The sequence below is a fragment of the Ambystoma mexicanum genome, chromosome 9 (assembly GCF_040938575.1).
Source record: "Ambystoma mexicanum isolate Mex_15411 chromosome 9, UKY_AmexF1_1, whole genome shotgun sequence".
Taxonomy (NCBI): Eukaryota; Metazoa; Chordata; class Amphibia; order Caudata; family Ambystomatidae; genus Ambystoma; species Ambystoma mexicanum.
Window position 1 is genome coordinate 969,381,646 of NC_090931.1, and position 21,548 is coordinate 969,403,193.

General features: G+C 43.2%; 1 protein-coding gene across 2 annotated transcripts in view; it reads left to right on the plus strand.

Moving 5' to 3' along the window:
* ERICH2 (glutamate rich 2) overlaps window positions 1-21,548 on the plus strand; it is a 670,025-nt gene that overhangs the window by 419,271 nt on the left and 229,206 nt on the right. For both annotated transcript variants that reach the window (XM_069616183.1, XM_069616184.1), the window contains one exon: window positions 11,102-11,196. In XM_069616183.1, coding sequence (XP_069472284.1) covers window positions 11,102-11,196 — 95 coding nt within the window. The remainder of the gene's footprint in view (window positions 1-11,101; window positions 11,197-21,548) is intronic.

Here is a 21,548-nt window from a genome sequence, read left to right on the forward strand (position 1 = left end):
CGACAGATTTTGCTCAAGGGAATTTCCCCCGAGAGGAGCTCTAGGAGATGCGTTCGTAGTGGACTGGGAGTTCCCACTTCTGTACGCGTTCCCTCCGGTCCCTGTCATTCCTCAAATGATCAGGAGGTTGAGAAGGTTTCGGAAGACCATGATCCTAATTGCCCCGGATTGGGCCAGGAGAACGTGGTACCCGGACCTTCTAGACATGTCCATCTGCCCTCCAATTCGACTGCCATACAGAGAGGATCTTCTCTCGCAGAAGGAAGGTCAGGTTCTCCATCCAGCCATCAAGACCCTCAACCTTCACGCTTGGTGTCTGAAAGGTTGAGGTACAAGGATTGGGACCTTCCGGATGATGTTATGGAGGTGTTGCTTTCGGCCAGAAGGCCGGCAACTAAAACTCTATACCGCTGCCGTTGGAACAAATTTTGCAGCTGGTGCAGAGAAAAGAATATTGAACCCTTTTCTTGTGGTACACCTATGGTGTTGTCATTCTTACTTTACCTGGCTAATTCAGGCCTACAGGTTGGCACAATTAAGGGCTATCTCGCAGCGCTATCAATCTTTAAGCGCACTGCAGAGGAGCCTTCATACTTCAAAATTCCATTGGTAATACAATACCTAAAAGGATTAACTAATGTTTATCCCCCGAAACCTTTTCAAGTTCCCTTATGGGATTTAAACCTAATTTTAAACTTCCTAAAGGGTGCCCCTTTTGAACCACTACACTCTTGTTCATTGAAGCTTCTCACCCTCAAAACTGTTTTGCTAATAGCATTGACATCTGCTAGAAGGGTTAGCGAGTTGCAAGCCTTATCGTGTAAACCTCCACATACAATCTTTTACAAGGACAAAGTTGTTCTTCAGGTGAAGCCTAACTTCCTCCCGAAGGTAGTCTCGGAGTTTCACATCACTCAGAAGATTATATTACCTTCTTTCTACCCTCCTCCTCATCCGGGGAAGGAGGAAGAGAGACTGCACAGGCTGGACCCTAAGCGAGCCTTGAGCTTCTATATCAGCAGATTGGCTAAGATCAGACAAGCAGACCAACTCTTTGTAGGTTATGCAGGACATAAGTTGGGCCTTCCAATAACAAAACAAACCATCTCCAGATGGATTATTTTAGCCATTCTGGAGTGCTACAAATTGGCAGGAAAGGAGCCTCCTCAAAATCTAAGGGCTCATTCTACCAGGGGTATCGCAACATCCTCAGCCCTTCAAAGAGGGGTGCCAATTCGAGATATATGTGCGGCTGCCACATGGTCGTCCGCACATACATTTACCAAATTCTATAGCCTGGATTCCTCCTCTAGTCAAGAAACTAGATTCGGCAAGGCTGTGTTACACTCTGTCCATTCTGGAAGGGTAACATAACTTTTATTACTCCCGCCTCCAGTCACAATACCACTGCTATGGGAGTCTATCTAAGATAAGGAATACGTCGGAGGACACAATCCCTTCGAAGAACTAGTTACTCTTACCTTGTAACGTTCTTTCGATGGGATGTTCCTCCGACGTATTCCTTATCGACCCTCCCATCCATCCCCGCAGTATGACTTCCTGTGGGTTTGCAGCCTATGCTCCTTCAAGGTGATTAGTCTAATCCAAAAACATTACTGGGGACTACAAAACGGAACTGAGCAACGGACGCTGCGCGCGGCCTTTATAGGCAGGATGACGTCGACGTCGGCACGGAGGCCGTCGAGGGTCATCGACTTGGCGATCATCGACGCGCAGCGCCCTCTGGCGAAAAAATTTTCCGAGGCCAGCAAAGCTGAAGGATTTCTATCTAAGATAAGGAATACGTCGGAGGAACATCCCATCGAAAGAACGTTACAAGGTAAGAGTAACTAGTTCTTCTCTTAGATGACCTGAAGCGTCCTCCCAGTCTGCCTGTTGGGAAGTGATTTTTAAAATGGGTTCTTGGGCTGAAGATTTTGTCTTTCTGTCTCAGCCACGGGGGCTAGAGGATTTCTCTGCAGGATCATTTTCTTCAGTTCCAGATGTCTTAATTTTTTTTTATATTTTCTTCAGATCTAGATGTGTTTTCATTTCCAATCCTGTCCCCTCCTGAACTGCTGAATAGGGCACCCTTCTCACTGGTAAAGGCTAGAAGTCAACTCTGTATGATCAGACATTTTTCTCCTTCCTGGTCAGAAATATTTGAGAGAGGGAATATTAGACACCTCTCAAAGCATTGCTCTGTAGAGGGGTCAGGCATCCTTCGTCCCTCAGCATGCATTTGGAAAGTTTTACGCAGTTGGAATGAGGCCTCTGGTAGAAGGGAATGATAACCCTCTGTCCAAAGCACATATTTATTGTGGTTGTCTGCTCTGTGGTTGTAGGGCCATTGTATGGTCCCTTACTTCCTGGCATACGTTTTTCATTTTTTTCCATTTCATTGAGCATTTTCTACTTTTCTGCTTATATTGGATTAATTATTCTTTCATTTCACACATACTAGCATGACTAGCTTCCCACGTTTTTCTATCGGAAGTTAACCAGTCCTTTTTAGCATGCAGTTCCTGTGGTAAAACTGAATTCTCGGGCTGGCAGTTTTGAATTACACTCAACCTTTCATGATGTTTCTCTTGCCAGTGCAGCATTTGTTTTTCAAATGACTCTTTTTGTTGGACTGCCTTTTTCAGGTCAGTCTCTATTTGTTTGAATTGATCTTGTACGGTCAAGTGTGTATCTTTCACATTGGGTAGTTCTTTGGAAGAGACTTGTCTCAAACCCTAATTTTCATGTTCATGATTTAGAGCTTGATTCAAGGAAGTGTTTTATAATGGCGCAGTCCCATAGGAAAACGTTCCATCAATCAGGTCCTTAATTTTTTAATCAGTTGCTGGTTCTCGTGAATTCAACTATCATGTTCTTGTGTGTGCTGATCTCTTTCGTTTTATGACACTATAGTTATGATTAATTTAGTCAAATTCTTTTAGAACTCATCTTCCTTGAGAATTAATTCCTTAATGTTTTATTTTAATTCCGGAATTTGTCATTTCATTGTCACAATATTACCTTGCAATGCATTATTATGCAGAGACTGGTCATTATATCTTTCCTGAAGCTTATTTTTGGCATCCCTACACTGATTTTCAAAATCCATGCACTTGGTTCTGTAGCTCACCACAATAGGTCTTGATTTCATCTTGCATTTTATCAATGAAAGATTTGCTGTTGCAATGCAGAACCCTGACTTCATTTTAGTGTTTTGTGCAACCACAAAATGTCTTCCAATTTGTCAGTACACAATTGCTTGGCACTCAGCAGCTCATGAGAATTTTTCTGGCCCGCTTCTTGGCATTGTTTAACCTGAACATCCCAGTCTGTTAATCTGCCCTCCACTAATTGAAGGTGGAAATACAGATCTGCAAAGAGGCATATAAGTTTAACATGTTCTTCTTTGACTGTTAAAGTCATGTATAGCCTCTGTATGAGTGATTTAATGGCCCTTTTTCATCTCAAATATCTGAAACTAGTAACGCCACTCTTTCCATCATTTCAGTCTTCATTATGTCAATATCCGTGGCTGTCCAATCCCCCTTGTAATATAATTTTGAAAAACCATGGGTTTTAACCACAGTTATTTCAATGATTGACATCTCCTATTTAGTATGTGATATGATATGGCATTTATAATGCGCCTGTACTAAAGTGTGTCTAGGCACGACAATTACCAATTTTCCTCCACCTCACTAAACAGAAAAATTCAATTTCAGTCCCTTCCAACTCTCATTTCAAACCTTAACTTTTCCTTTGGAACTTTAAACTTCTGTGCACATCTTAGTATCTCCTTATGAGGCTTTGGGATCAATACCATGTAATTCAAATGCAACAAAAGCTGCCACGCACATGTGTGAGCTTTGCACAATTTGGGTTGAAAGGTTGCAAAGGATGGAGTTAGTTAGTCGGAACTCTCTACCTACCGCGCACCTATGCTTGGAACACCAAAACTTTCAACCTGCAGCCTCACTCCTTGTTCGTCTGGGGACTAACTCCAGATCCCCAATGTGCTGGGTGATGAATGGAATGACAAACTGTGGATGATGATGGGCGCTGGGGGGCTTCACTGGCCCATGCTTGTAGCCATTGCATTAAGGATTGGTTTCATTGTCAGATTGAAAAAACTCTTAATTGTGCATTAAAACTTATTGTTTAATTGTTGCTTCACAAGGTAAAATTTAGAAAATCTTAGTGATACATAGCAGCAATTATAACCCATTGGTAGGTGAGAAAACAGCCGACGCGCGTTTCGACCTAAGTATTTTTCAGGGCTGTGAGATTGTGACAAGTGGTTGGGTGCAGGGATAGGTGTAGTGACATACGGGTCGATCACACATGGACATTGATAATGCAACATGGAAGGGAGGGTCAATTGTACACGTTTTTGCCATTGAGATGATTTAGATGGTGATGCATGAGAGAAAATAATAGTCGTGGTATGGCCGGTAATATTTCAGCACAATTAGCAAAGGTGAGTGAAGGAGAGAAGGTGAGTGACATCATTACATTTGTAACACATGTATGAAGAGTTTAAAGCATGTTTTTTAAGATCATGAGAGATGGTTACATATGATAAGCAAACAGACGAGCACAATACCAAGGAAAAGAAAGGAGAAGATCTTTCTTAGTTCGATAGTAAGAGCCAGTAAAATGTAAGGCAATGTGTTGAGTTTGGTTAATGGGCTTACCAATTTTGTAGTAGGGTGAGCTCTGAATAGGGCTAAATGCTGGTCCTCCCGGGTCCGGGCACCAGTAGGGCTGAAGAGCCTGACCTGTGGAAAGATGATGGTTCTTTTAGTCTTGTTGGATGGAGGGGGGTGGTCCCAGGGGGGAATCGAGGAGCGTGAGAGTGGCTTGCAGACCAATATAGCGTTGTATGGTGCAGAGAGATGTGTGTAAGTTGAGCCTTGCCAGTGCTGAAGATGGTGGTTAGTGTTGTCGGCCCCTGGTCCTCATGGCCTAGAGTGAGGGGGGGGGTGCGGGGGGCTGGAGTGCCAGATATCAGAGCAGAATCTGTAAGCTGGGGGATATCGTTGTGAGGGGGTGCTAATGATCGGCCGTCCCCGGGGACAAGGTCCTGGTTGGGTCACATGTCGTTGTCACTGGGGGTGTGAAAAAAAAAATGCCTGAGTGACGGCAAGTATCGTCCTTGCTGGGGGGTGTGGGGTGCCCAGTTGGGTAAAGTCAGGGGGAGCCTGACCACTAATGCATGTGCCACCGGGTCCGATGCAGTGGAGAGCCGGTGCGCAGCTGAGTGACTGATCCTAGAGTCCCTGATGTGGGAACTCCTCTCACCTGAATCTGTTTGCAGCTTCGTGGTGCGTCTGTCCCTTCGTCCGTGTCCGCGTAGTGCCGGAGTGGGAACTTCCTGGTTAAGTGTTAGCTGGGACACGATTGGCCAGAGAGGGAAGCGCGCTGATTGGATATACAGAGGATGGCCCTGATAGGCTGGTGGGTGTGTGCAGCTGACTGTTGTCAGCCATGGTAAGGAAGGGGGTTACTTGTCCAATCAGTCTGAGTTAATGACTTAATGCCGAAACTGGGCGGGAGCTATGTGGCCTCTGCCTCAGCCCTAATTAATATGGAATGCAAGGTGCAGTGACGTCAGTCAGTACGGGCAGCAGCATGGTGGCATGGGTAGCAGCTGCGTTGGTGAGTGGATCCGAAGTTGCACGGACACAGGAGGCACTGGCCAGTGGGGGCAAGGAAATTTGGCTGGTGAAGGTCCCCACCTGGCGAGACCGTTGGAATGCTGGGAAGGGCATGGGGGATAAAGTCATGTCGGAGGGGGGATACTGATAACTGGTGGTAGGGTCCATATGGTTGGAACCAGTATTGCAGAATGCATCATGTGAGTCCTGGAAAGAACCGGTCTCTCGGGTCAGGGGTTGCAAGGACCCCGAATGGCGTTTGTCATACTGCGCAGGGTAAATATGGACGGGGATGAGTCCCCAGATCTGGCATGGTCACTTAGTGCCATGAAGTGGAAAGGGGTGGTAGATTCATGTATGAGATGGGCCCATGAGGGAGTGGTACTAATGTCCATAGTGTTGCAAGGAAGAAGCACAAGAGACTTCACAAGAAGACATGGAAATCATGGTCACTGTTAAGCCCAATATCAATGGTTCTGTATTTGTATATCAGTCGAGCTTCTTTTTGGCAGAGCACAAGTTCTCTGTCACCCCCTCTTGCGTCCGATAATATTGTTTCAAGCCCCACGAAGGTAATGTTTTCTTTGAGATCAAGCTGGTGTTCTTCTTGCCAGTGGAGGGCTAGTGGGTATTTGGTTTCTTGCGAGTGCAGGGAGCTGAGGTGTTCCCAGATTCTTGTTCTGAGCTCCCTCTTGGTGCTTCCAATATATTTATGATTGCATACACATATGATTGCGTAAATTACATATTTTGTTCTGCAATTAATATATTGTTTGATACATGTGTATCTGTTTCACTGAATTTGAGGTGCTTTGTGGTTGTGGCGAATTTACACATGGAACATGTTCCGCATTTATAGAAACCAACGGGTTTGTTGGTCGTGAGCCAATTGTCATTTGTTTTACGAATAGGTGCCATGAAAGATGGACTTAGAATAGTCTTGAGAGTTCTGCCTTTAGTATAGGTCATGCTGGGTTTGTCAGGTATCCATGGTCTGATGTCTTCATCTATGGATAGGATGTGCCAGTGTTTTTTGAGTACCTTCTGAACTTGGTGGCTGTCACTGCAATATTGAGTGATATATCTCAAATTGTTTTCATTGGGAGTTGTCCCTTTGGTCTGTTCTTTAGGAGTTAGTAGCGTACTGCGTTCCCTCTTATTTGCCATCAGTTCTGCTGCTTGTATTGCTTGTTCTGGGTAGCCTCCTTCCGAGAAACGTCTGGTGAGGACCGTGCATTCCTCTCCAAATGTTGATGGGGAGCTGCAGTTTCTTTTGGCTCGTAGGAATTCTCCCTTGGGGATGTTGCTGATAACTGATTTTTTGTGGCAACTGGTGGCGTGTAATACCGAGTTCACTTCCGTTGGTTTTCTGTAGGTTGTTGTCGTAAGCTCGGTTCCTACTGGCTTGATGGTGATGTCCAAAAAATCAATGGTGGTGTTACTTTCGGTTCCTGTTAGTTCGATACCAAAGTTGTTGTGATTCAGATATTGTTTGAAAGCCCCAAGTTGGTCCATGGTTCCGCACCAGATCATCAGGATGTCGTCAATGTAGCGCATCCAGGTGTGTATGAGTTGATAGAAGTCTTTGTTGGCAAAGGCATGCACTTGTTCGTAGTGTTGCATGAAGAGGTTGGCCATTGATGGTGCATAGGTTGCCCCCATGGCGATGCCCTTGGTTTGCCTGTAATACTGCTGGTTAAATAAAAAGACTGTATTGGTTAGTTTCTGCTGCAATAACACTAGTAATCCCAGAAATCAGATCTCGGTGCAACAACTAGCTGGGTGTAATTTTCCACTCGCCCCAAATCAGACATACACAATGTTTATTTCTTGAAAGAATTTCTTTTTATGAACCTGGTAACCCCAATTTAACCATATTGATTCCCGACAGCCTGCCCCTGCCTTTCTGCCGGATAAGGGACACAGAGGGTTGCACAAAGTCTATTTATTAATACAAATCAAAATATTTTAATCAATTTAAATATCAACAAACTATGCATCTATGAACTGGCAATGTCAAATGGTGACTACAATGAATGATGATCAATACACTGGTTGCATCACTTTTTATGTGCCACATTAATCACATCAATGTGGACATTTGTAACGACACACATTGCCATCTATACCTTTTTGATTTACCCTGAGCGGATGTTCACCATGTGTTAAAATGAATGAGAATCCAGTAGATAAAGAAACAAATGAACTCAGAACATCCCTGCGATATCCAGTGATAAAGTTGCCATGAAAATGAAGCCCTTTCCCCAAATATTCTTCTGCTGGAGTTAGAATAGAAATGAATACACATCCTAGAATATGCGGGGGAAGGCTTTTAGGGGCACAGGGAAAAATAGCCTGGTGATTTTTTTCCATGGGGGCATTTTCACATAGAACCATCCCTGCCTATCTAATTCTCTCTGCTTCCTATTTATTGAAAATAAGAAAAATTTATGTTTAACTTGTATGTTTACTATATACCCTTCAGTGGGGTTTGTGTTGTATTAATGTGTAAACATGTACATTTGTCATTTTATATGGACAACTTAAAGGTGGGGAATGGTTAGCAGCTACTTGCCCTTTCTTCTTTGTCTTTAATGGTTCAGCGCTAGTAAGGGTACTCTGCCTGGTTATGTGACGAGGAAATTACTTAATTTACCTTATTTTTCTAGGTAAGTACAAAGTGAGATATCATTTTGACTCCCAGAATATTTATTCCATGTTTGATCATTACACAGAGAAGCAGGCAGGGGATCTCCAAGTATACACACCATAGGACCTAGTCTATGAAATGTATATATAATTCCAGAAGCAAATACACTTCTAAAATATTTATTCATTTCTCAGGATGTATAGTCAATTTATGTAACACCCCCTCTCAGTACATTCACTAATAAAAAATGGATATGATTTAATCTATTCCCCTTTAGAGTATTGTTCCCCTCAGAATTATTTCCCCTTAATAGTATGCCTACATAGGAATTTCTTTTGGCTGTCTCAAGAATATGTGGGCACCACCTTAAGGGCTCGTTCAATTCTCCATCTCTTGTCCCCACTATGAATAGGTGAGCATCAGTTAAAGATGTTGTCTGCATGGTGCACAGATGTTTGTCTGTTGCTCACTGATACCTTTACAAAAATTCCATTCCCAGCTCAGAATAATGGGCTCACAGGCATGAACCCTACGTTATATGAATCACTGGCACATGCAGGTTCTGCGTGAAAATATCCACATGCCCCTAATTTACATAATAAACATAATATCAAAAAATATTGTTTTTCATTCAGCTGATAGTAAATTTTTTGATTTTTCAGGATGGAAAGCTCTAACAATGATGTTTTAGGTTATAAACAGAGATATGATTTTGTTTCCTTTATTTACAAAATATTAAATGGCATCCCAGTTTCCTGGCCTTATAACATGGCCATATGGGATGTGTTCCTTTGTGGCTCATGGATTGGCCCGTCTATAACTCCTGAGAATGTGATCATCATGGGACCAGTGTCCAAAGGCCCTTTGAACTACATTGCTGGAATGGGCTTTTTATGACTCTGTCCTGTCACCATGAGTGGTTGCAACACATGGATGCCCCTTGTATCAGACCCCAGGTCTCCAAAGGTGTGAAAGGTCTTCTACTGGCTGATGGGAAAATGTGGTTGTTTGAGAGTACACTACTGTTTGAAATTAATTTCATTCATGTATAAGGCATTTGTCTTCCGCTGCAAAGCCTACCTTTTAAAAACAAAAGCAAACATTTAGTCCTTTGCTGAATTCCATCGAAGGTCAACGTTTTATTATCCGCTTCAAAGCCAGTGTTCACACTTTTCTCATGGGAAAGCAAGCCATCCTTCTCAGTACCCGAGTTGCTGTGGCTGGAGGGGAGGGGAGCTGAGGGGCCGGGGGGCAGGGGGATCGATACCCAAAGCCAGTTTCCTTCACAAACTGCAGCTTTTACAGTCCTTTTCCCTTGCTTTTACATTTCCACAAAACAGGGCAGCATCATACATTTCTTTGCAATCAAAATCATGTTAAAAAACGTGTCTCTTTAATATCTTTGTTTGTTTTTTTTTTATCAAAGCTCATTCTTAGTCCTGTAATGGAACATATACACAATGCAGGTCCCATTTTGGTTTATCACTTTCCTATAATGTGTGCTTTTAGAAAACAAGATGAACTGTTTTCCAATTATCAAAAGGTTGCTGAATTCTTCGATGCAACTGAAGAAATTCATTTGTGTGCCTGGTAATATATTTTGCGCATATACTCTTGTTGCAGATGGGATGCTAACATTGTGCATTTCTTCGCACGTCTTTTTCAGATGCTTTGCGCAGGCTGCTTGATTTCTAAATGTAAAGTTTTGCATTTCATCCTTTTCTCTTGCATTGATATTCCTACAGGCCTAAAGTAAATGATACTGGTCATTGTGAGCATGCAGTTGTGCATCGGCACCTTCCAGTATTTTGCACAATAAAGGGAGGTGGGAAGTGGATTGTTTGTCTGGGTTTAGTTGTGGTTTCTTCATAAGGGGGAGAGTGTGTTCAGCAGTTGGTATGGATGGGTATGTTCCTGTGTTTAAGAATAAGATGATGATGATGTCCAGGTTGGTAATGAGTGCGTTTGTATAGACCCCATCACTGCATTTCCGTTCATTCTATATGTAAGTATTTTTAGCAGGGACTTGGATCAAAAACATATAGATGTGGTGAGAAACTGATAAGAAAGAAAAAAGGCTAAAGAAGGACATACAGTTGAAGATAGGCCACATGCACGCACGCAAGCACACACACATCCTTTACAGGTTTATCATCTTGAGGGCTAGTATACCATCCTCTCATTTGTGAACTCTGCACACCTAGGGAAAGATAGGTAGACGTGAGCCACGTCAACAAAACAGTTACTTTAATGAAAAGCCAGGGTGTGTGAGATCAAAGTCATTCCCGCTTCTCAGTGATCTGAATAAGCTGGTGCACTAGATCTGTTTTCGATTGGGAAAATAAGTAGAGCCCTAAAATATGTCTTTAATTTTCTCACTAAATCGTACAAATTAGTGGCCACTTCAGAGGAGCACATGGAATATATAAGTTCATTTCAAGACCCTCAAACATAAGGCTGTCACATGTTGGTGGCACAGTATGCAGAAGCTTACATTCAAACCACTTTGTACCATGTAGTTTCAGTTCCCTTTGTTTGTTCCATAACCCACAACTACACCAAATATGAATTTAAAAAGTGAATGAGACTATGGCAGCAATATATCATGATAGTAATATAACAAAAATCGAATCTAGGAAAATTACTCTGCCTTTTCTGTGCTATGAAAAGCAAAAAAAGTACAAAAATAAGTGTGGTTGTGACAACTGGTACATTAATGGGAGCACATTTATAAACAGAATTACTTACTATATGCCTCTTTACTGAAATATTTTCTTTTCCTATCCCACAGAAATGATACTCCAATTAAAGATTGGGGCGATAGAAAGACAGCCTGCAATTCAGCACCTAATTTAAGATCATCAAATGGAATACACATCAATACATGTAAGTTAAAATGAGAAGAGTGCAGTATTGGAGAGTGTTTTAGAAAATCACTTTAATGAGGATAGATGGTTGATGTTTGCTTTAGTTTGCATTTGTTTTAGAGAAGAAGCCCTCTGCCGATCTTTCCTCTGTGGCAAACTATCGCCTGATCTCCATCACTCCTTTCCCGGGCAAACCCCTCGTAAAGCTGGCCATCTCCCAGCTTAATCTGTATACTGAATCTGTTGGTTGTGTCCAGGACCACCAGTCTGGCTTCAGAGTGGCCAAAATATAGAGTTTTTTTCAAATTAACTTCATTTTAGAGCACTCTGGACCAAGTGAGATAAGCAAAGGGTCAGTGTAGACTAAATTATATGATAAAATCCATATTCTTTATTTTGAAATATACATACTTTATAAAAACCAATTTATAAACACAACTGAGTAATCTCTCTTTAGCAAACTTCTAGTTTCTAAAACATAAGACATACATCGAAAGAGACATTTATTCATTATAATCTGCAAAACTAGTCTCCATATAAAGTTCACATGTGCAAATATGCATATAATTAGCAAATTCACTAAGCAATTAGTACACCAGTCTAATGCATTCAACTCTGAAGAAATGCGGAAGAAAATCTTCCTAAAGTTAATGAGACTTTTGGCATGCCACTTTAAGGCTCAAAATATATCGGTTATTCAAGTAATTATTACTTGAATGACCTATATATTTTGAGTTTATAATTGCTTAGTGAATTTGCTAATTATATGCATATATCGCAGATTCGGCATTAATTAACCAGCTGCAACAGCCTTTGCTGGGAACAAAATGCTTGCACATGCCTATTTACTGCGTTTCATCTACCCCTATGCATGATTATACTTACCTGTGCCCCAGCATCTATGGATTTGTTTTATTAAAACTTTAATTTCACATATATCAGAAAGAGCACCCTCACATTTTACAGTGCTACTCTCGCTTCTTCCATCATACCGCGCTGAACTGACATTTTTATTACAATATTCCCCCCTTTGATTAATGTATCAATAACTAAATAATTTTGGGCCTACCGTTCCTTTTTTAGCAATTTCATCTTTATGGGTGCATATTTTCTCCCATCGTCATGTCTCCCCCAGCCACTCAGATCTTCCCCAACCATACACAACCTGTCCCATCCTTCAGACATTGTATCCAGAATCCTGTATAATACTCGATATCAGCAGGCTGTGTAAAACCCATCCATCCGGATCCTCCCACTCACTTTCCCCCATTATTTTCTTCCTGCTCTTCATTTCAAAATTACTTTTGTGAACACTCGGGTAACATCAAATGTCCTTTTTGTTTGTTAAAATATATGTTATAAATGTTTTTTTTTAAACATAGTACTGATTCCCATCACATTCTAACAGGCGGGACAGTCACTCAAAACAATCTGGAAGGTAGGTGGGCACGCATGCGAATTCTCTGTCAAGCCATTCTTTTGCTTGCACTCCCTTGCCATCTTTCCCTGGTGTTTCCCATGGGGCTCAAATGGGAATGGGGAAGAATATTTTTCGGCGCCCGTGAATGGGCAATTACTGGGTCTGGCAGGGCCATAATAACTGCCAAACCTATAATGAGGCCCAATGTCTCTGTCACCCAATTTGCATTTTAACCTTCTTCAGCTCCTTCTTTCGTGGGTTTTTTATAAAGTCTAAGGGCTGTTAGAAAATGGAAAGAAAACTCCGGAATACTTCCCATTGTGTTGTGCTCTGGGAGACGTTACCTTTGTCTCTGTGAACGTCTGTGATGTGGACCCATCTGCGTCGTCCTTGGATTTTAACAGCTGTTGGTATTGAATAGATGATGATGTGCAGGCCTGTGAAGCGTCTCTCTTTCCGCTTACGCACGTGGTTGCGCACAAAGACGTGGTCACCCGGAAAAAGAGGTTTTGCCAGTGGGAAATGTTCATTTGGATCACCTGACTGTCCAGATTGGTTTTTGGCCTCCTGTGCACGGAGATTCAGTTTAGAGACTTGGTACGTTCTTTAAGATACAGACTAAATCTCTCCCCCCCCCCCCAGATTAGCAGAGGTAGAGTGATCATCAGAGATTGTTTGCAATGGCAGAATTGGTGCATGCATTCGCCACCCTGTTACAATCTCATGGGTAGTCAAGTGATGATCTCCGTCAGGCGTATTTCTTAGCACAAACAAAGCAAGAGGCAAGCAGTGCACACTTGATTTTTAAAGCATTTGCATAACCTTAGTCAATCGCATTTTCAGCAGTCCATTCATCTTCTCAACTAACCATTGGCTTGAGGATGGTAAATCCTGCATAGTTTGTTTTATCCCCAGGAGAGTTGTAATTTGCTTTATTAAATCATTGGCAAAGTACTGGCCATTATTGGAGCGAATTTCGTCTGGAATCCCCCACCTCGGGAACACCTCCCTCACTATAAATTATGCCGCAGAGCGGGCATCACTGTGGGCACAGGGACCTGCCTCAAGTCAACATGAGAATGGCACACCACTATAAGCTGTACTTGTAAGAAGCACATCTCTCTTGCATATCAATGTAATCGATATGCAAGGGCCAGAAGGGGCCTTCCAGTTGCAGCAATGTTCCCTGTACAACTCTCAATGTGTGACAGAGTAGAAACTTCTGACAGATCATACAATTACTTACATGTTCGGAAAACGCATTCATGCAGATTTGGCACAAGCCATTCTTCGCTTATGCCTGCAGCCACATGTTCTTTCGATACGTGGGAAGGCTAGTGAAGCTTGTTCCAATACCAACTGTAACAATTTCTTTGCCATGACCACCTTTCCTGTGCTATCATGTTTTCAAACCAAATCCGTTGGGGACAGAGTACATCCTCTCTTTTTCTATAGCTCTTTTTAAGCATCTGATGCTTCTCCCTGCAACTCTATTAACTGCAATATTGGTAAACTTTCTGACAATACCTCTTTCTCTTTGCTCACTTTCTGTACTGCTATTAGGGGTATTTTTTCTTCCTCGCCAGGGTACAGCGCATGTGATCCCTCTGGATTATATGGTACTTCTTGTGCTGCTCCATCTGCCCTTTCATTTCCTAGTGAGATAAAATTGTGCCCTCCTGTATGGGCTGTGAACGTTATTAATGCTAGTTCTACTGGTAGTGGTAACATTTCTAGTAGTTTACTCAGTAATGCTGCATGCTGAACAGGCGTGCCACCACTTCTTTTGAACCCTCTCCTTTCCCACCTTGCTAGTCCTGAGTGCACTGTAGAGGTAACATAGGCTGAATCAGAAATTAAATTCACTGCTTGGCCTTCTAACATGTTTAGTGCTTCAATCAAGGCCACTAGCTCTTCCGCTTGTCCATAGTAATGGTTTAGTAGACGTGTCTGTGAGTACACCATCAGTTCCTCACCTTTTTGCACTCATCATCCATACCCCACCACTGCGCACCATCAGTGACTTTACCCTGTGGTTTGATCAATGCTGGAACTCCCATCAATGAAACTCATGCCTCCCCCATCGATCGCTTCTTCCTTAACTAAGGGGTTACCTTTGCTCCTGTCGATGCATACTACACAGTCATGCACATAACCCCCTTCTGCTTTCTCTGCAATGAACTCTGCTGGGTTTATTGTCCTGCACCTTACCACTTCTATTGCTGGGCTGGTTAATATTACCTCATACCGTGAAGACCTCTGAGTTGTCAGTGCTGATTTTGTTTTCCCCAGTATGGCAAATAATGCATGTTCCACATACAGAACTACTAGGCACCCCATGGTTATTGTGGAAGCCTTTTCAATAACAAATGCATCTGCTCACATGGGAAATGTTCCTGCATGATTGCATCCTGTTACCCACTGTAATATGCAAGTGCCTTGTGTCTCTGTCCCTCTTTCTGTATCAGTACTGCTGTCATTACTTTTACTTTTCCATCTGAGTGTGAAACCAGGTGAAACTTTTCTTTGTAATTGGGAGTTGCTAAAACTGGTGCGTGTGCCAACTCGTTTTTTAACTCATCAAAACCTTCGCCCATCTCAGCTGTTCATTTTATGTGTGTTTTGTTTTTCTGTGCTTCCTTTAGTGTTTGCAACAATGGCCTGGCGTATGTGGACTAATCAAAGACACTTGCTCTGCAATAGTTGCACAAGCCCACGCATCTCTTTCACTGTTTTTGTTCCTGGACTCTTGTCTATGGCCTCTACTCTGTCATTATTTTTATCCCGTCTGCTGACACAATCTGACCCAAGTACAGCACCTCTTTTTGACAGTATTGTAACTTCTCTCTGTCCACTTTGTATCCTTTGTCTGCTACTAATGTCAGTTGTATCACTGAGTCCTTTCTACACTCCTCTTCCGTCTGACTGCACACCAATAAATCATCAACGTACTGCATTACTACACTAGCAACCGGCAAGTTGCTGAGATCCATCTGAATCACTCTGTTAAAGATGCTAGGCCCTTCGCAGTACTCCTGAGACATTCTAGTATGTTCGAACTGCGTCCTGTGATACATAAAGGCCATGAGATATCTGGAGTCTGGGTGTAGTGCAATGGAGAGAAAGGAATTCTTTAAGTCAACCACTGTGAAATAGTGGGCTTCCGTGGGAACGCTGCAAAAAGTCATCGCAGAGTTGGGAACCAATGGATATTCTGCCTCAATAATGTAATTTAGAGTGCATAAATCCTGTATAAAACGCCACGCCTTCTTAATCAGATATATAGAGGTGTTGCATGGTGATGAGCTTATCTGTATTATGCCTTGCTGCCATAGAGCATGCAGTGTCTCATATACGCCCTCATCTGCGTCTCGTGAGAGTGGATGCTGCTTTATTCGTGGCAACAGTGCTCCCTTTTCTAACTTGATGTGTACCTCCCATGCCCTTTTGAGTATTACTACATCATGGGGTCCTGTTGTCCACAGATTCTTGGGCACTTTTTCCAAATCTTTCTGGAAATATTGTGCTTTCTGTTTCGTTATCTGCATCATCTGGGGCACTGCCCTTTCTGTTATGTGTACTGGACAAGGTAGGCTCAGTTCAAACATTACCTCCCCTTCTTCAATGTCTTTTGTCACAAACAACTCTGTGTCACTTACTCCGGTTAATGTCAGTGTGGAGGCAATACATAATATTGAGCACCATTCCATGTCCTTATCCGTGGCAACTAGTATAATCATGTCCTTTCACCACTACTTCCTCCAAGTACAGTAGAGTGTGTGTACCTGAACTAACTGAGGAGGGATAGTGAGGTCTGAACAGAAATTCGTTGGACAGTCGGAACACCTTCCCTTAAATCCCTGGCAACCAACCCAACAATACATGTACTCCGTATACAAACACCTCTATGGGTGTGGGTATCCCTCTTGTTGTGGTGTGCGCATAGTATGCCTGAATCAGTACTGCCATCCAAGCTGTATACATCCCGGGCGTGGTACACACCATCCCCTTCTCCGAGAATTAAATTGTGGCATTCAATTTGCTGATTAGGTCCCTCCCCAGAATATTGATGGGAGTGTCCTTTGAATACAGTAAAGGTGCTACAATATGCTGTGTCCCTATCGTCAAGGGTAAATCTTTTGTCAGAGGAACTTTCAAAATGGTCCCCGAAAAGACTTGTGTGTCCAAACTTTTGTTAGATAATGGAAATACTTCTCCCTTAATGCACAATCTGGTTGTCCGAGTATTTATAACAAAGGAAAATCGCCTCTGTCCTATCTGAACTGCTACCTCCAGTTTCTCCTCTGGGTCTTCAATTACTGCTAGAACAGGACACACTGGCACTATTGGGGAAAAAGTGTTTACGGATGACGCAATTGGGTTACCGCGCACCATTGTCCCTTGAGTTTGAGGTATGGTGCACTGTCCCAGTATAGTTACCACTTCAGATATCTGTGTCTGCGCTGGTGCCTGAACTACGCTCACTGTACCTTAAATTCCTGTAATTTCCCCGTTTTGTACCTGCACTTGTCCTTGGGTAATAATACCCTAAATCTGTGTGGGCTGTATCTGTAATTGCTGTTATTGCAGCATTTTCTGCACCTTCTGTGAAGTCTGCTGCATGTATGTCTGCTGTGTCTGCCCTGCCTGTGCAATGAGTAGGCATGTTCGTGCAAAATGTCCAAAATTCCCACACCGAAGCACTGTCTCCAAAACGTGAAGTCATTCCCCTGTATCCCATTCCCCATCCACATGTCTAGTATCCTCTCCCCGTCTGATACTGTCCCATGTACCCATTTCCCCCGCCTGCCTGCATAACCCCTTTCTGCTGCTGCAAGTTTATGAATGCAGGTTGCTGCTGCATCTGTACCATTCCCCAATGTTGTTTTGGTGGCACCTGAGTTTAACCTCCTGGCTGCATTACCATGGCCACTGGAAGCCCCCCTTGCTGAGCTTGTGGAACCACTACTGGCCCTGTGAGTACTGCCCCCTCCATGTGTATTTTCACTAGTTTTTTCTGCACTCATTTGTTTCTGCTTCGGTTGGATTATTGACTGTCTCTTTATCCTTATCCTTCTTTCTTTTGAAATAGTGTACAATTGTAGTCTGTATCTTAGGGCACCCCTTTGCCTCAACTTCCACTATCTTTTCTAGAGAGACCTGCACATCCGCTGGGAGCCTCTTCACTGAGATGTGTTATGTTATGTTAACAGTACTTGTATAGCGCACCATCACCAACAGAATTGGTCCCCAGGCACTCTGGCGGATCTGCAAACAGGAAGTGAGGGTAGGGTTAGTCGGGAAGAGTGGAGAAGGATAGTGGGAGAAGTGGTGTGCTGTTGGCAGCTTCAGCTCGGTATACACTGAGTGCTGGGCTTTGGTGCTAATATCGGATCGGGCGAGGCCTCGAGTGCTGTGGGTGAAGTTTAGGTGTTGTTGATGCGGTGTGGTAAAGTGCGTGCGGATTGCTGGGAGAGAGGTGGTTGTGTGGTTTTGTGTGGGTTTAAGTATGCATAAGATTGGGGGTTGATTTAGTGGGGTCTGTATCCTGATTCAGGTACTTATGGTTCTGTTAGAGTTGTATAGCTGTGGGTTGGGTTGTTGCTGGTTCCTCGTGGGCTGGCTCGCTTTGGTGGTGTTGCGCTTGATCCAACTGTATCCTATTGAATATAGTTTGGATTGGTAGGTTCGTCTGATCCTACTCTTCAGGTGTGGGACTGGGTAGGGAATATCTATTCTCAGGTTATCTTGTGTGACCCTGGTCGGTTAAGGCTTTGAATGTTTCAGGGTCGGAGTCATGTTGATGTGATGTCCCAGTGGATCTGTCTTGGTCAGCTTGTGTATTCAGTCATTCGTATCCTTCTGTCCTGACTGCTTCTTTGCGTTACGGTGGGGTGAACATCCTTGGGACTATTGTTTAGTTGTAGTTTTGTGTGGTGGGGCATTGTGCTTCCTGCTGTGTATTGGTGGACATTGTGTAGTGATGAAACATTCTGTTTCTCACCCACTGCATTGGGGCTCGTGGTGCAGTGCTTCCTTTCCCTCTCTATATTTTGTCCTTGGGGCTGTTGGGGAAGGTAATAGTTAAGGTAATGGTCCTCTTGATGAATCGTCCTAGTGTTTCTGTCTTAGTTTGCTATGTTTACTGTCTTTGGTTGTATTGCGGCTGTCTCCCGTTTGGTCCTTTAGTATGCCGTGGGATATTTACCTTGGCTTTTCCCCATTGATTGATCGGTGTGTATCGCGTCGCTCTGCGTTCATTGATGTTTTTAGTTATGTCAGTGCCCCTCTGGCTGGTCTTTCTAGTTATGACGTGAAGAGCCAGGTTTTGAGTAATTTCCTGAATAATAGGTGGTTTCTTGTGTTACGTGTGTACTTTGGAAGGTTGTTCCAGGTTTTCGGGGCTTCGTGAGAGAAGGAGGATGATCCTCCAAGTTTTCTTTTGTTGTAGGGATTCGGTTCCAGGCGGATGTCCATGCTTGATCTGAGCGTTCTTGTTGGTTGATGTAGGCGCAGTTTGTCTCTTAGGAACTCGGCGCCTTCATTGTGTACTGCTCTGTGTGTAATGCACATTGTTTTGAATTTTATTTGTTGTTTTATTGGTAGCCAATGTAGTGTTTTCAATGCTGGTGTAGTGTGTTCTCTTCGGGGTAGTTTCAGAAGTAGTCGGACTGCCGCGTTTTGAATGTGCTGTAGTTTTTTTTAGGAGTTGTTTAGGCATGCCTAGGTATGGGCTATTGGCCTAGTCTACTTTGGACATGACGAGGGCGATGATGATGGTGGTTGTTTTGTTGGTGAACGATTGGAACAGTAAGATTCTCTTTGCTGCTCGCAGGAGGAAGAAGCATTTCTTGAGGAGAGTGTTTACTTGTGGCTCTAATGTGAGATTATTGTCCATCAGGACCCCCAGGTTTTTTTTTACAATCAGTGAGGGTGCTGGGGTTGTCCTGAGTTCCCTTGGCCAAGGGATTAATTGGTTTTCTCCTCCATTTTTTGTGACAATCATTATTTCAGTTTTGCCTGGGTTGATTTTGAGGGAGTTGGAGTTCATCCAGAAGAATGCATCGCACAGGCAGTTTTCTAGCATTGTTTCTTTCCGGGTTGTCTTGTATTTTGAAGATTATTTGTGTATCGTCAGCGTAGTTGTAGCAGGTGAGGCTGTGGCTTTTGATGATTCTGATAAGTAAATATAGGTAGATGTTGAATAGTAGCGGGGAGAAGGATGATCTTTGTGGTACTCCACAGGTGGAATCTCTCGGACTGGATTTGAAGGGTTTCATCCATACGGTTTCCGTTCTGTTTTTTAGGAAAGATTTGATCCGTAGTAGGGCGGTGTCTGTTATTCCAAGTCCTTCTAATCTCGTTATGAGGGTGTCATCGTTGACTGTGTCAAATGCTGCCAATAGGTCTAGGAGTATCAAGGCAGTGCTGTTTTCAGAGTCTGCGTTGATTTTTAGATCGTTCCATATTGAGAGAGCTGATTCCGTTCCTCTCAGTGGTCTGAAGCTAACTTGTGCCTGGTCTAGTAGGCCGTGCTCTTCTATAAACTCTTGTTTTGTATATGTACGTTTCGTGCAGCTTGGCTGTATATGGGATGTTGGAGATAAGTCTGTAGTTGGAGAGGTCTTCTACTTTTCCCGCTGTATCTTTGAGTAGTGGGCTGATGTATGCAGTTTTGAAGGCTTGTGGCACTTTCCCAGTTGTGATGGAATGGTTGAGGACGTACCTGTGATATTCCATGGACGTTCCTTGTTTGAGAATCGATTTGTATATGTCTGGTGGGCAGGGGTCTTCGGGGGACCCTGAGTTATTGCTTTCATTCACCAGTTTGACGAATGTCTCCACTGAGATTTCTGGAAAGCTACGTAGCTTGTTTGGGTGCTCCTCCTGGGTGTAGGTGGGGGTTGTGGTCAGATCAGACGGTCTGCTTTGTATGGTTTGTTGGATGTTGGTGATTTTGTTTTGAAGTGGTCTGCAAAGTCATTGCAGAGTTTCGTGAACGTAGTTGGTGTGTTACATCCTGGGGGGTTTTTGATTTAGTTGATGATTTTGAAGAGCTCTTTTTGGGTGTTTGGTGCTTTGAAGATTCGATTGTCCTAGTGTTTCCTCTTTGCTTTTTGCATTTCCTTTTTGTAAGCCTGGTTGTGTTGTAGGAATTTGTTCGTTCGCCGCGTCGGTTTGTTTTCTCCAATCAAGTTCCAGTCTTTGTTTTTTTCTTTTCATGGTGCTAAGCAGTGGGGAGAACCATTTTGCCATTGACCGTTTATTAGAAGAAGCGAAGGGTTTTTCGTTGGCGATGTTGTCTATAGTAGTTATAATCCAGGAATGCAGCAGGGTTACCTTTTTGTCCAGGTCATCATCTTCCATGAATGTTGGGTGTGGTTTGTTTTGCTCCATGAGTTCATTCTGGTTGGAGTTTTTGATGGTTCTCCAATTTCTTTTCATGGTTTTCGTTGTTTTGTCTGGTTGACTGTTTGTTAGCGTGGTCATTTTGATTACGACGGGGATGATGAGGTGGTCGCTACAGGGTATTTGAATTGGGGGTGCCATGGTGAGGAGTAGTTTGTTCGCGAAGATTGCGTCACGTGTATGCCCTGCCGAGTGGGTTGCTCTTTGACTAGTTGTTGTAGGTTCATTGCTGCTAGTTGGCTGGTTAGCGATTTTTGTATGGTCGTGCTTTCTCCTTCGAACCAGATGTTGAAGTCTGCGAGGACTATCAGGTGATTGTGTTTGATGGGGGAATCTACGATGGTTGCATCGTAGGTTGGTGGTCTATATATTAGTACGAATTTCAGGTTTGTTTTGGGGCTTACTGCTAGACGTATGATTAGGGATTTGCATTTATCGATGAGTAGTGGGTCTTCCAGTTTGATATCCAGGTGTTCCTTGTGAATGATTGCCAGCCCTCCACCTCTTTTGGTTTTTCTGTTTGATTGGACGCATTTGAAGCA